At 49.7% G+C, this 13,100-nt stretch overlaps 1 protein-coding gene across 8 annotated transcripts in view; it reads right to left on the reverse strand.

Moving 5' to 3' along the window:
* Positions 1–837: 837 nt before the first annotated feature.
* Positions 838–13,100, reverse strand: part of CCDC134 (coiled-coil domain containing 134) — a 14,869-nt gene continuing 2,606 nt past the window's right edge. For 2 of the 8 annotated variants that reach the window (XM_069099414.1, XM_069099418.1), the window contains exons 2-6: positions 12,566–12,714; positions 10,826–10,910; positions 5,289–5,470; positions 3,761–3,832; positions 2,518–3,274 (exon numbers count right to left, since the gene is read on the reverse strand). In XM_069099414.1, coding sequence (XP_068955515.1) covers positions 3,149–3,274; positions 3,761–3,832; positions 5,289–5,470; positions 10,826–10,910; positions 12,566–12,714 — 614 coding nt within the window. In that variant the 3' untranslated portion in view covers positions 2,518–3,148. Of the gene's footprint in view, positions 1,541–2,517; positions 3,275–3,760; positions 3,833–5,288; positions 5,471–10,825; positions 10,911–12,565; positions 12,779–13,100 lie in introns of those variants that run through there. The other 6 variants (XM_069099419.1, XM_069099420.1, XM_069099416.1 and 3 more) reach the window with 4 other exon arrangements.

Below are 13,100 nucleotides of genomic sequence, written 5' to 3' on the forward strand. Positions count from 1 at the left end.
TGAAATGGGAAGGGTAAGAACAGAATCCCCAACCAACATAACTTACTATTTAGGTGACCCTGGGCAGGTCACTTAACCTCTGTGCCTCAACTTCCTCCTCTGTAAACGATGGGGCTGGATTTGATGGACATCAGTCAGGTCTTGGTCTGTGACCCAGGATCACCCCACACTCTCCTCCCACCTTCCCCTGAAATAATGACTTAGCAAAAAACTACCTCAGATCCTCTAGGATCCAGCAGGAAACTGACCTAGCCCTTCTGGGACATGGTGCTATCCAGGCCCTCTCCCCCACTTCCTCTCCCCCTGGCATTTTCAAACTCAGCCCCTCCCCCCCAACACCTACCACCCCCTTTCCCTACCTTAACCAAGGTCACCCATGACTTACACCTTAGAAGCCATCTGCTTCCACCCTCTCATTTTGCAGAGAATGAAACTGAGGCCCCAGTGGTTACCCAGGTAACAGAACCAGGAAATATACTTGGGTCTTCTTGAGACCTACCAAAAAAACAGTACTTTCCACAATGCATCACACTGTACAGACTGGTCCCTGGGCCACCCAAGAACATCTCCTACCAGGTTGGCCCCTCAGGCACCAGACCCAAGCAAAATTTCCCTAATCTGGCCCAAGGGCGCTTTCTGGACCAAAGTCCCCTCCAGTCACTGGTCACAAATTCCTGGAGGCCAATAACCAACCAGTCCTTGATCTCTGTATCCCAGAATACCTATGCATGGGGTCATGCCTGGGTAGGACTCAGCATTCCAAGTAGGTCTTAACCTGGGACCCTGAACTTGGGTTTAGAAATATGTTAATAACTGTATTTCAATGTAATTCGTATCCTTTGTAAACTTATTTTATTTGTAAAAACAGGATTCTGAGAAGGGCTTCATAGAGTAAACCAGAGGGCTAGAGAGGTCCACACCTCAAGGATTAGAACCTAGGTCTAGTACCACCTCCTTCATTTCACAGATAAGGAAACTGAGTCCTAGACTTTAAGTGAACTGTGTACGTGGAGGACCTCAAACCCAGATCTCCTTGGCCAGGAGGAGCATAGTATGAGATGGAAGGAACTTTAAAACTAGTAAAAATCCCTCTTTCCAGGTGAGGAAACTGAGGCCAAGGGAAGGGAAGGGATCTGCCCAAGGTCACTCCAACGGCAGCATCCACCTTTGCTGGGCTTGACTCTGAACTCCCAAGCTCCAGCTGGGCCACTGCCCCTCAGGGTCAACAAATGTTTGAAGATTGGTTCTTTAAGGCCAAAGGTTCCCCTTCATAACCTCTGGGCTCCGTCTGGCCCAGCTGAGACCTTTTCCAGTTTGCAAGGCCCCCTCCCTCTATGCACTTATGAGATCCGAGATTTGGAACTCCAACACCCTCATTTAACAAAGGAGGAAACTGAGGCTCAGGGAGCCTGGACTTCATCTGATCAGACTGAGCACCAAATGGTCTTTTCTGTGGGTTATGTGGGACCACCAAATTAGAGACCAAACCATTTTAGTGTTATTATGAAATGTGTTGATTTTGCATACTACCTGAACAATCCTGGGGACTCTGAAAACCACTGCCTGACACCAATTTTTCTGTCTCGTGGACCCCTTCTCCATATTTAAAAACTTGAAGGAAAATCCAGGTTAAATTGTGAGCCCCTCGATGACAAAGGTTGTTCTGGCCTTTCTTTGTGTCCGCAGTATTCTGCCTAGCCCATAGTAGGCACTGAATAAATCCTTATGGATTGACTAGCTTTCAGATGAGATTAGTGAAAGTAAAGTAATTTTTTTTCTCATCAAAGTTCCAGGCCTTGTGAAATCTATTCCCGGGCCCTTAACGGTTCTGTGAACTTCAGGCTAAGCCCCCCTGCACTAGACAGTAAGCTGCCTGAAGGGCAGGCCTATTGTTTTTCATCTTTGCAGACTAGATACCATGTACATAGTGGGGGCTTAATAAGACATTTGGTAGATAAAATCATGTTATCTCATCTGAAAAGCTGCTGCCTACATTCTTCATCCTTTCACCAAATGGGGATTTATTAAACGTCTGCTTCGTGCCAGGCAACATGTGAGTTTCTAGGGGTGTGGAGACAAATCCCACCAAAGCTCTAGGCCTCTCCAGTAGCCCACCCTGGAGATTCCGGTTGCATATGCCCTCCCTCTTCCTTTACCTTTAAAAGCATCACCCAGTATGCCCCCTCTGCCCCAGGTTTCCTGGGACCATCCCTACCCCTTCCTGATCCACTATCAGGGGCCAGGGATGTACCGTGTTTCCCCGATAATAAGACCTATCCCGAAAATAAGCCCTCCCCTTACTGTGTAAGATTCCTCTAAAATAAGCCCTATTGAGATTGCTACTGTAGTGAAGGTGATCCCCTGTGCTACACGCTACATTACGGTACTCTCTGTATGCACTGTCCCCCCCCCAGGGTGAAACGCACGCCGCGCTCCGAGCTGCATCCAATCAGAGCTACAGCAGTGAGCACGTCATCCTGTTCTTCCCCAGTGATTTGCTTATTGAATAAAGGTACATTTTTTTGTTCACATTTACCTGTTTATTAAAATTGCTGTCAATGTTCATTAAAATAAGCCCTCCCCTGAAAATAAGCCCTCTGGTGTTTTTCTGTCCAAAAAAATTAATAAGACAGTGTCTTATTATTGGGGAAACACGGTATCTAAAAAGCCTGTTTATTTTATTGTCTTTGCAAAAGGGGCAGGTGGCTCATGGCAAGACAGGGTTGCCAGGGGGCCTGGCAGGCACCCTCTCTTGGCAAGGGGATTCGAGACTGAGGCCTCTGCCTGGATCACTCCAGCCTAGGATGCCCCACCTACTTCTTTGGCTGGCAAAGCAAGAGATTCTTTTCAGAGAAAACAGGCTTCTTAAGGTCTTGGGCTTGAAAGGAGCAGCATGGAGCCCCTTCTGGTGGGGAAGTCTTACTCCCCCAGGACGCTTGGTCCTCACCTCAGGATGAAGTGCTCTTTCTCGGCTCCCTGCGCCCTTGGGAAGCAGTGGGACAGCTGAGTCCCCAGGTGGAGGCCATGGCATCCTCCATCTACCTGAGTCGTAAGAGGTAGTCTCCAAATGCAATAGAGCCTGCCCTTCCCGAGCCATCCCCTCCTCTTCTGGAAGCCTAGCCCCACCAGCCTTGGAGCAAGCCTAGGGCTATAACTCTGACTGGGAGCGAGAGATTCGAGGGCCCTTCCGGATCTCCTTCCGTTTCTCCTCTTTTCTCCGGCGCCTCTCCTCTTCCTTCAGGGCCTTCTGGAAGGGATCAGTACCCTGGAAAGACTATCAGTGGAAAGAAGAGAAGGTCAGCTTCAGGACTGACTCCTGGACTTCCCCTCCTGGGAGGAGATTGTGGCTGGCTAATGCCAGCAGCCTTACCCATAGCAGCCTCAAAGAGGACTGGCTATGCATTTGTGTAGCTGTGGGAGAGCCAGGTAGACCTGGGGTCAAGCCCCACTCTGTCACACACTGGGTTATGTGATCCTGGGCCAGTCATTGACCCTCCCAGTGCTTTGGGCAATTCTCAAGGACCAGAAGCTACAGAAAAGGTCCAGCCCTGGTTTGGTGGAGGGAGTGCCCTCCTTTGGCACTTCTCCATAAAGTCACAGCTCCCACCATTATCTCCTATTCAGGGGGCTTTAACCTAAGGAAAACCGGGGTCAATTTTTTTTAAAAAATAATTCTCTCACCACTCCCCCCAACTCAGCCCACATGGGGGGGGGGTGATCCTGGCCCAACAGCTCAGTACACAAGGCATTCCTGACTCACCTCTGAGTGGTCTGTTGTAAAAGGGTTCCTATAGTCTGGGGATCTCTCACTAATCCCCAGCTCCTGAGCCATCTGTGGGGCCACAAGAACAAAAGAACATCATTATGTCTGTCTGCCTCAGTTTACCTGCCCAGTTGCCTTTGTTCTGGGCCCCAGCTCTCCCCTTATGACTTAATTCAAGTGCTGATGCTCCTAAAAGATCCCCTGCCCAAAAAGTGGCTCCTCAGCTCTAGAGACCTTCCCCCATTTATCTACCAGGATAAAGGAGTAAGGGAGGGGGGCTTAGGCCAGTGTGTATATGAAGGATGATAATGTGGTAATTAGCTTAGGGGAAGGAAGCTGGAGATCAAAGGAAGCCCCAGGGGAGCAGGGTCTGGGATCCCAAAGAAAACAGACAGGGCTGACTGGGGGAAGGGGCTAAAGGGAACCCAGGCCTCCAGCAGAGTCTGCCCCAGGAAATGTGTGCTGAGATCCTGAGATGCGTCATGGGGCAATGGAAATGGTTCTAGACTCGGGGTCAGGAGACACGGATTTGAATCCCAACATCTGGAACATTTATCAGTTCTGTGACCTTAGGCAGATCATAGGATCTTAGAGCCTAGAGGCAGGAAGGCCCTCGGAGGCCACCCAGTCCAACCTCCTCATTTTACAAACAAGGAAACTGAAGCACAGAAAGGGGAAGTGACCTGCCCAGGATCCCACAGCTAATAAACAGCAGAAGTCCTTCCAGAAGAGACCGGAAGGCCAGTGCCATGGGAAGCAGAAGGCCTGGGTTAGAATCACAGCTAATAATTAGCAGAGGTCAAAACCAGGTCCTCTGAACAGTCCCCTCATCTGTAAAATGGGGGCTGTGGTAAAGCCAGGATTTAACCCTTAACCCACCAGACAAATTCAAACTACATTATCTGCTGCGTTCATGACTCCAGAGCTGGGCTACCGTGTTTCCCCGATAATAAGACCTATCCCGAAAATAAGCCCTCCCCTTACTGTGTAAGATTCCTCTAAAATAAGCCCTCCCCCGAAAATAAGCCCTATTGAGATTGCTACTGTAGTGAAGGTGATCCCCTGCGCTACACGCTACATTACGGTACCCTCTGTATGCACTGTCCCCCCCCACCGGGGTGAAACGCACGCCGCGCTCCAAGCTGCATCCAATCAGAGCTGCAGCAGTGAGCACGTCATCCTGTTCTTCCCCAGTGATTTGCTTATTGAATAAAGGTACATTTTTTTGTTCACATTTACCTGTTTATTAAAATTGCTGTCAATGTTCATTAAAATAAGCCCTCCCCTGAAAATAAGCCCTCTGGTGGTTTTCTGTCCAAAAAATTAATAAGACAGTGTCTTATTATCGGGGAAACACGGTAGGAGAGGCTGGTCACGCCCCTCAATTCCTCGTTCTGGAGCAGAAGGGATGAGGAGGGAGTGAAGCAGGTGGGGGGGTGCAGGAGGGGGCTCAGAGTCCCAGAATTGGGGTGATGCCAGTAAAGAAGCCCAAAGGCCCATCCTACCTCCCGCATGCCTGACTCACCAGGCCCAGAAGCTGGGAGTAGGTGCCCTGGTCAAAGACACCTGTCTGGTTGCAGAAGCTGATGCCCCAGCGGATGAGGTGGTTCCAGTTGGAGTTTCGGTCAAAGTAGTGATGGACGATCTTGGGGAAGCGAAGCACAACATCACCGAAGAAGGCAGTGTTCTCCACCACGTGGGAGAATGCTGGGAGAGGAGGTCGGGGTGAGGGCCAAGTGTGGGGGAGCCAATCCCTCCTCTCCCAGACCACCCCTGCCTACTGCTGCTTGGACCCACTGTCTCTGCTGGGATGGTGCAACCCAAGAATATAAGAGGTGTCATAGGACCTGGGTTCAAATCCTGGTTCTGGCACTCAGTGACCTTAGGCCAGTCCCTTAATTTCTCTGGGCCTCAGTTTCCTCATCTATAAAAATAGGGGCTTGGCTTAGATGAGCCCCAAGGTCCCATGCTCATGATCTTGATGTGAAATTCAGCATGGATGGCAGACAGAGCCTGGCAGGTGAGGCAGAGGGTATGGGTTTGAATCCCAGCTGTGCTCTTTGCCAGGTTGCTTGGGTGACCTGGAGTAAGTGGGTCAGCTCCCTCCTCTGGCCTCCAAGGGATCAGACTCTGGGAAGCCAGACACTCCTCCCAGCTCCACAGAACCAGCCCTTCCTGAGATAAGCCCTGGTCCTGTACAATGCCTCAAGCTGCTCCACAGCTGCCCAGTCCTAGAGAGAGCAGTGAACACCACACACAGCCTTCTGAGACTCAGACTCCCAGGGTGTTAGCAAGGGAGGGGGCCAAGGGCCCATCACCTCCTTGATGGAGGGTGGCAAGGCCCGTACTGATATCTCCCTAGAGGTGGCTGCCTGCTCTACCTAAGCGTAGGGCCCATCCTGCCTGGGACAGACCATCACACCCCACAGCATCGTGGGAGCCTAGATCTAGAGCTCCACACACCCCCCCACTTTATAGAGAAGGAAATTGAACCCTAAAGAGGACAAAGGTACAACCCAGATCTCCGACTCCAAGATTAAGGCTTTCTATTAAGCCATTTAACTTTAAAAGAGGCAGCTGGGTGCTGCAATGGATAGAGTTCTAGGCCTACAGTTAGGACAACCCCAGTTCAAATACAGCCTCAGACCTCTATTAGCTGTGTGACCCTGGGCAAGTCACTTCACCCTGTTTGCCTCAGTTTCCTCATCTGTAAAATGAGATGGAGAAGGCAATGACAAACCATTCTAATGTCTCTGCCAAGAAAACAGCAAATGGGGTCACGACTTAAACAACTTAACAAAACTTTTTTTAAATGCCCCATTTTTCCTCCTTGGTTTCCACTGGTCCTTATTAATTTAAAATAAGTTTCAAAACTGTCTGCTGACATAGCTGTCTTAGTGGGCATCTTTCCTGAACACCCTCCTCCTGGGCACCCCATCTCAAGCCTCCCCAGTGGACTCCTACTTCTGTGCATTGGCCTTTTATTCTGCCTTACTCCTACTAGACTGTAAGGTGCCTGAGGGCAGGAGACCATCTTAACAGAACTTTGTACCCGTTGCAGAGCCCAGCACAGAGCTCTGGACACACACTGGGTGCTTGGTGAGTGGCCCTGGCTGGGGGTCCTGGCTACATCCCATGCTGGCTTACAGAGGGCAGCTCACAGCCCCACCCAACAGCTGGGTCTTCATGGCTGTCCTGGGGGGTGAGGGTCCCACGTAGCTGCTCTGCTGAGGATGGGGAGACATGGTGCCTGCTATTCTTGTTTCTCTCACAAACACCTTCCAAGGTACACCTGGTCCCAGCACAATAATGTCAGTACCACCTGCCACTTCTCAGCACCAGGAGTTGAAAGCTCCATGTATCTAGAGGGAGAGAAAGGGCCCCAGGAAGCAAGGACCCCACCATTCCTAACCCCAAGAAGCTAGAGAAGGAAGGCACCCTGCCCCACCCCATAAGCTAAGCTTGAAAGCCCAAGGAAGGGCCTAGGACTAGGGAGTTGGGAACCCTGAATCAAGGACAGAACTAAGCTCAGAACTTCTTCACTGGGTGACTGGGAGTGAACTCACTTAACCACAATGAACTTCATCTGGGAAATGGGTACAGCTTGACTTGCCCAACCATGCCCTGAGTGTTGCTGTGAAGAAATCTTTCTGTAAAGCTTAAAGCAGTGGCAGTGCCCTTCCCTTGGTCTATGCCCAAGGGGATGGACAAGGTGGCCATCCCTTAAGTCTGAGGGTGAGCATGAGCTGGCCATTCCCTTCTCTTGGCACAGCAGGCCTCATAGCTCATGGTGTGGCTGATGAGGGTGTGGGGGCTGAGGAAGGTTTTTCTCCCAGGGGTCCTAAAAAAACTAGCTTTCTACTCCCTCTGTGGGAGTATAATGAATGAGTGCTCTAAAGGCCAGGCAGCAGCCAGTGTGCTGGAGAGAACTGTGGTCAACCGCCCTGGCTTGTTTCCTCTGTAAAACTAGAAGAATTGACCCACCAGCCTCTGGGTCTTCCAGCCCTAGATCTGGGATCTCATGATGTCCAAGTGAGGGGAGAGCCTCTCCCAAGTAGGGCAGAGGAAGCAACTACTCCTGTGGTGGGTGATGGGAGCGTGAAGACAGCCTCTCCTCGACTTCCTCTGGCTGCGCCTTCTAACCAGTCACTCTGGGGTTACTGCAGTGAGGACCTCAACTGCTCTGCAAAGAAGGGTCTGCCTCATGGTCAGACACATGAAGAAGACATGATGTGAGAGGGGGCAGAGCAGACCAAGACCCTGCACGTCCATGGGAGCCTCTGATCCTCCTGAGAGCCCGGGGAGCCCAACAGGGCAGGAATGACTATCCCCATGTTTCATACAAAAAAAAGTGAAACTCAGGAACAGATCAGGTATACAACACATACACACGAACCACACACATACACACACTCGCACAAACACACACACACAAGCATACACATCATACACACACACATAGACACACACAAACACATCTCCATCATTAGAATGGGAGCTCCTCCGAAGTATCAACTATCTACTTTGTATTTATATCCCCGACATTGAGCATGGTGCTTGGCACACCAGAAGCCATTAACAAATCATTCATTCATTTTTTTCATTCATTCAATATACAAAAGCAAAGGGACACAGTGTTTGACAACCCCCTCGTTGGGGAAGAACTCATTATTTGACAAAAACTGCTAAAAAACTGGAAAGTCATCTGGTAGAAACTAGATACGGACTCAACATCTCACACCTCATCACAAAGGAAACTCCAAATGAGAACGTAAAGGAGGACATTTAAACAAATTAGAGAAGCAAAGAGAAATTTACTTTTGGATCTAAGGATAGCAAGAAGAAATCATGACCAAACAAACACCAAAAAGTATCACAGAAGATAAAACAAGCATTGTGCTAAGCACTAGGGGTACAAAGAGAGGCAAAAGAGAGTCCCTGCTCTCAAGGAGCTTACAGTCTAGTACCATTTCCAAGATGTATGAGGAACAGATTCACATTTATAAGAATAAGAGCTATCCCCCATTTGAGAAACGGTGTGATTTCTCAAGGGAAGAAATAAAATCTATATATAGTTACATTTTTAAAATGCCCCAAATGACTAATAATTAGGAAAAACACAAATTAAAGCAACTCTAAGGTTCCATTTCATATCCATCAGATTAGCAAATAAATGTTGGAGGGGATGTGAGTAAACAGGCACATTACTGCACTACTGGTAGAGCTGTGAATTAATCCAGCCATTCTGGGGGGCAATTTGGAACATGACTCAAAATTAATTCAACTATGCATACCCTTTCATCCTAGAATACCACTACTAGGCACATGCCCCAAAGAGATTAAAGAAAGAGGAAAAGGACACATTCACCAAAAAAAAAAAAAACACTTTTTTTTTTGTCCATGTGGGCACAGCTCATTTTGTAGAGTGAAGACCTGGTAACTGCAGGGATGAACATCCATTGGGGGATGAATAAACAAATTATAACATGTGAATATTACAGAACATTGTACCATAAGAAGTGATATAACAGATAGATTTGAAGAAGTCTGGGAGGGCTTACATCCCTGATGAAAGGTGAGGTGAGCAGAGTCACAAGAGGTTATACAACAACACCATAAAAACAACACTCGGAGACTCTGATCAGGTCAATGACAACCACAATTCCAAAACACCAGAGAGCACAAAGATGAGAAGGACCTGGCGGGCAGAATAAACCTTATATTTGTGGACATGGCCAATGAAGGAATTTGCTTTGCCTGCCTATGCATATTTGTTACAAGGATTTATGGGTATTATTTGTTACAAGTATTTATGGCTATTTTTTTCCCAAATGGAAGCAGGGAAACAAAGTCAATTTCTAATAATGAACCAAAATTTAACAAAAAGACTTAACTGCTATTTAAAGGTCTAGAATGAGGATGTTTAACTTAGCATGAGCACCTAGGAAAACAAGGTTGAAAGGGGGAAAAGTCCAGAAAAACAAAGTTCTAAAATGAAGAAGGAACAGAGTCACAAAAGGAGGCTAGAAATTGGGGGATTAGGAAAATGTGACCCACTTCATTCACACAGACCGTGTTTCAGCAATTCTGTGCATTTCCTCCCAGCTGATGCAGCATCCATCTCACATATGGGGATGATTGGGGAGGGGAGGCCCTGCTGCTGCTCTGATCCCATAAGACCCTCATACCAAAGAAAGTGAGAATAGGATCTGAACCAAGAGTCCTTACAGAAGTGCCTCCAGGCTGCCAACTGCAACTGTTACCTCAACTTCCCATAGCCTTACCAGCTACATGCATCCATACCTTTCATTCCTTAAAGAGAACCCATCGGGGCAGCAGGGGGAGGGGGTCATCGAAAAGCATTAATCTTATCTGAGGAAGGCAGGATGGGGAATGGAAAATGGCAAAATCACTATATTTGAAGATTGCATGCTGTCTTGGGGAGGTGGGAAGAGAGGGAAAGGGAGAAAATTTAAAACTCAAAGCCTATGGAAGTGAATGTTAAAAACTAAAAAAAATTAATAATAATTTTTAAAAATCACTAGATTTGGGGTCAGCCAGTCTCATTCTAATGCCAGCAGGCATGAGTCTCTAAGAACCAATGATAAGCAGGCCACAGTGCCCATGGAATCCAACCCCTTTATTTGACAGAAAAGGAAACTGAGGCCCAGAGAAGCCAAAGGACTTGCCCAAGTTCCCAGCAAGGCTCAGATTCTCTGACTCCAAATTCAGTATTTCTGTAGTAATATCTTAGCTCACTTGGCACTCACAACAACCCTGTGCAGTCAGTGCTGTTATTGTTTCCATTTTACAGATGAGGAAATGGAGGTAAACAGAGGTCAGTCATCCAGCTAATAAGTACTGGAGCTGGAATTTGACTCCAGATTTCCATGTCACCACAATGACTGGCCCAGGGTCTCACAGGAGTAAGACACATCTGGAAAAAAGCAGAGCCAGGCCCAGAGGCTCAGTCTCCCTCTTTCTCTTAGGACCCAAAGCCGAGGCTCAGACTAGGTGTGAGCAAGGAGATGCCGAGGGTGCAGGGGCCCAGACACTTCCTACCATCCTTCAGCTTCTCATCCTCCGGGAAAGTTCCATCAGGGAAGACATCAGCTGCCAGGAGGGCAGCCCGGGAGTCCTCCAGCACCTAGGAGACATGTGCAGGAGGGGGTCAGGGGGTTCTGTTTAGGAAGGAGGGGGACAGAGGAGGAGTGGAAACAGAAGAGGAAGGGGGGAGGAGGAGAGAGGGAAGGAGACTATTCCCCAAGAGGGAAGATTAGCCACCTCCAAACCTGCCTGGACACCCCAACTACAGCTTACCGCAGGCCAGCCTTACCCACAGTCACTGCTCCCTCCTGGGGGAGAAATGTGAACTCCGGGAGGCCGGGACCCCATCTCTGCCTTTCTTTGTGTCTCTGCACTTAGCACAGTGCACAGCACATTGTAGGCTCTTAATAAAGCCACGGATACAAATCCATGAGGAAAAGAGGTACAAGTTCATCTTCGCCAAGGCCCAAGGACTTGGGCTGAGAGGGAGGAAGGGCCCTGCTCCAAGGACCTATCGTAGGGGCCAGAATTCTGTAAGCACCCCCAGCCTCCCAACGTCCCAGATCCCTCTGCTCCCTCTCCCCTCTTCTGAGGTCTGTTCTACATAGAGGGTCAACAGACCTAGGCCTGGAAGAGGACTCAGGGGCCATCAGGTCCAATCCTCTCATTTTACAAAGGAGGAAACTGAGTCTAGGGAACTGAAATGATTTGCTCAGAGCCATACAGACAGTAGACTTCAGAGGTCCTCTGGATTCAGGGCCAGGGCTGTGTCTCCCTCTCAACATGAACGTAGCACCCCAAGGCTTTCAGTGAAGAAGCCAGAACAGGCCCCGTGGGGAACTCAGTACTCCCCCCCACCCATAATCCTCTGCTGCCTGGGGAAGAGCAAGAGGGAAGAGGCTGGGCACCCCTCCAGAGTGGGGGAAAGCAGGAATGGGGTGGTGACCAGAGCCAGAGGGTGCCCCACCCTGCCCAGGCTCTCAGGATTATGGCCCAAGAGAAGGGGGGAGAGATTTGAACTCTGAGCATGCATGACAATCACAGCTTTTATTCTGGTGGGTTTTAAAGTCACAGGTAAAAGGTTACAGGCAGAAATGCAGGAAGAGCTGTGGCGTTGACCAGGAAAAATTCCATTGTTCCACAAGTCGGTCTTTGGGTATGTAAGAGGGAGAGAGAGGAAGTACCAGGGGCTCTCTCCAAGGGGGAGGTGTTCCTAGTCCCTCGAGCTGGGAGCACCACCCAGGACATGCCTGGTCCCACCAGCCTTGAAAGGGAGGCCACACTCCCTATGGACTAGACACTGAGGTCCTGCCCTTCCAGGCCAGTGTCCCAACTGCGCCATCACACATTGGACATAGCCCCAGACTGGACTTTCGGCCATGACTGAGCAGCTCACCCTAGGCCCAGAAGGCCCTCCCCCCTCACCTGGGCCTCACCTTTTCCTGGCTTCCTTCCAGGCTCAGCTCAGGGACCACTTCCAATATCCCCCACCCACCCAACTTCCCTGAGGGCATAATTCCTGACAGAGTAGGTGCCTGATAATGCTCATTGAGGACTCAGTCCAGGTTCTGAGTCCCTCACTACCCAGGCAAGCCCCTTCCCCTCCCCACCTCAGTTTTCTCATCCATTAAATGAGGACAATAACAACAAAGTCACCATCCCCTAGGGTTGCACCCTTGAGAGCTTTTCCTGCTAATTTCTGGGCCCTTCCCTGGGCCCAATGGGAGTGGGGATAGTAGAGATCTGGGGGCTCACCTTGAAGAGGCCCTTGAGCATGACATCAATAATCTTGTGCTGCTGGTAGACATCGTTTAGCTCGATGAGGTTCTTGAGGGCCTTTATCTGGTCCTTTCGTTTCACTGCAAACAGCTTCTTGTCTGAGGCTCTGGTTAAGGCTGGGAGCCCTTGGCCAGTCATCAGAAAGGCCACTTAAATAAGATGTAATGCCAACCTCTGATGGGGCAGGCACTGAGGACATGGGAGAGGTGGGGCAGACGGGGGGGAGGGGGAGAGGGAAAGAGGGGAGGAAGAAAGAGGAGGGGAGGAACGGAAGGGGGGGGAGAGAGGCGGTTAGCGGGGGGGGGGGGGGAGGGGGGGGGGGGGGGGAGAGGGAAAGAGGGGAGATAGAAAGAGGAGGAGAGGAGAGGAAAGGGGGGGAGAGAGGAGGGAGAAAGAGAAAAAGAGAGAGACGAGAAGGACAGGAGAGGGGGGAGAGAGAGGAGAGGAGAGGAGGGGGTAGAGACAGAGGAGGGAGAAAGAGAAAAAGAGAGAAGAGAAGGAGAGGAGATGG

The sequence above is a fragment of the Petaurus breviceps genome, unplaced genomic scaffold (genome assembly GCF_028583685.1).
Source record: "Petaurus breviceps papuanus isolate PSGF00001 unplaced genomic scaffold, PetGlider_PUasm1.0 379, whole genome shotgun sequence".
Classification (NCBI taxonomy): Eukaryota; Metazoa; Chordata; class Mammalia; order Diprotodontia; family Petauridae; genus Petaurus; species Petaurus breviceps.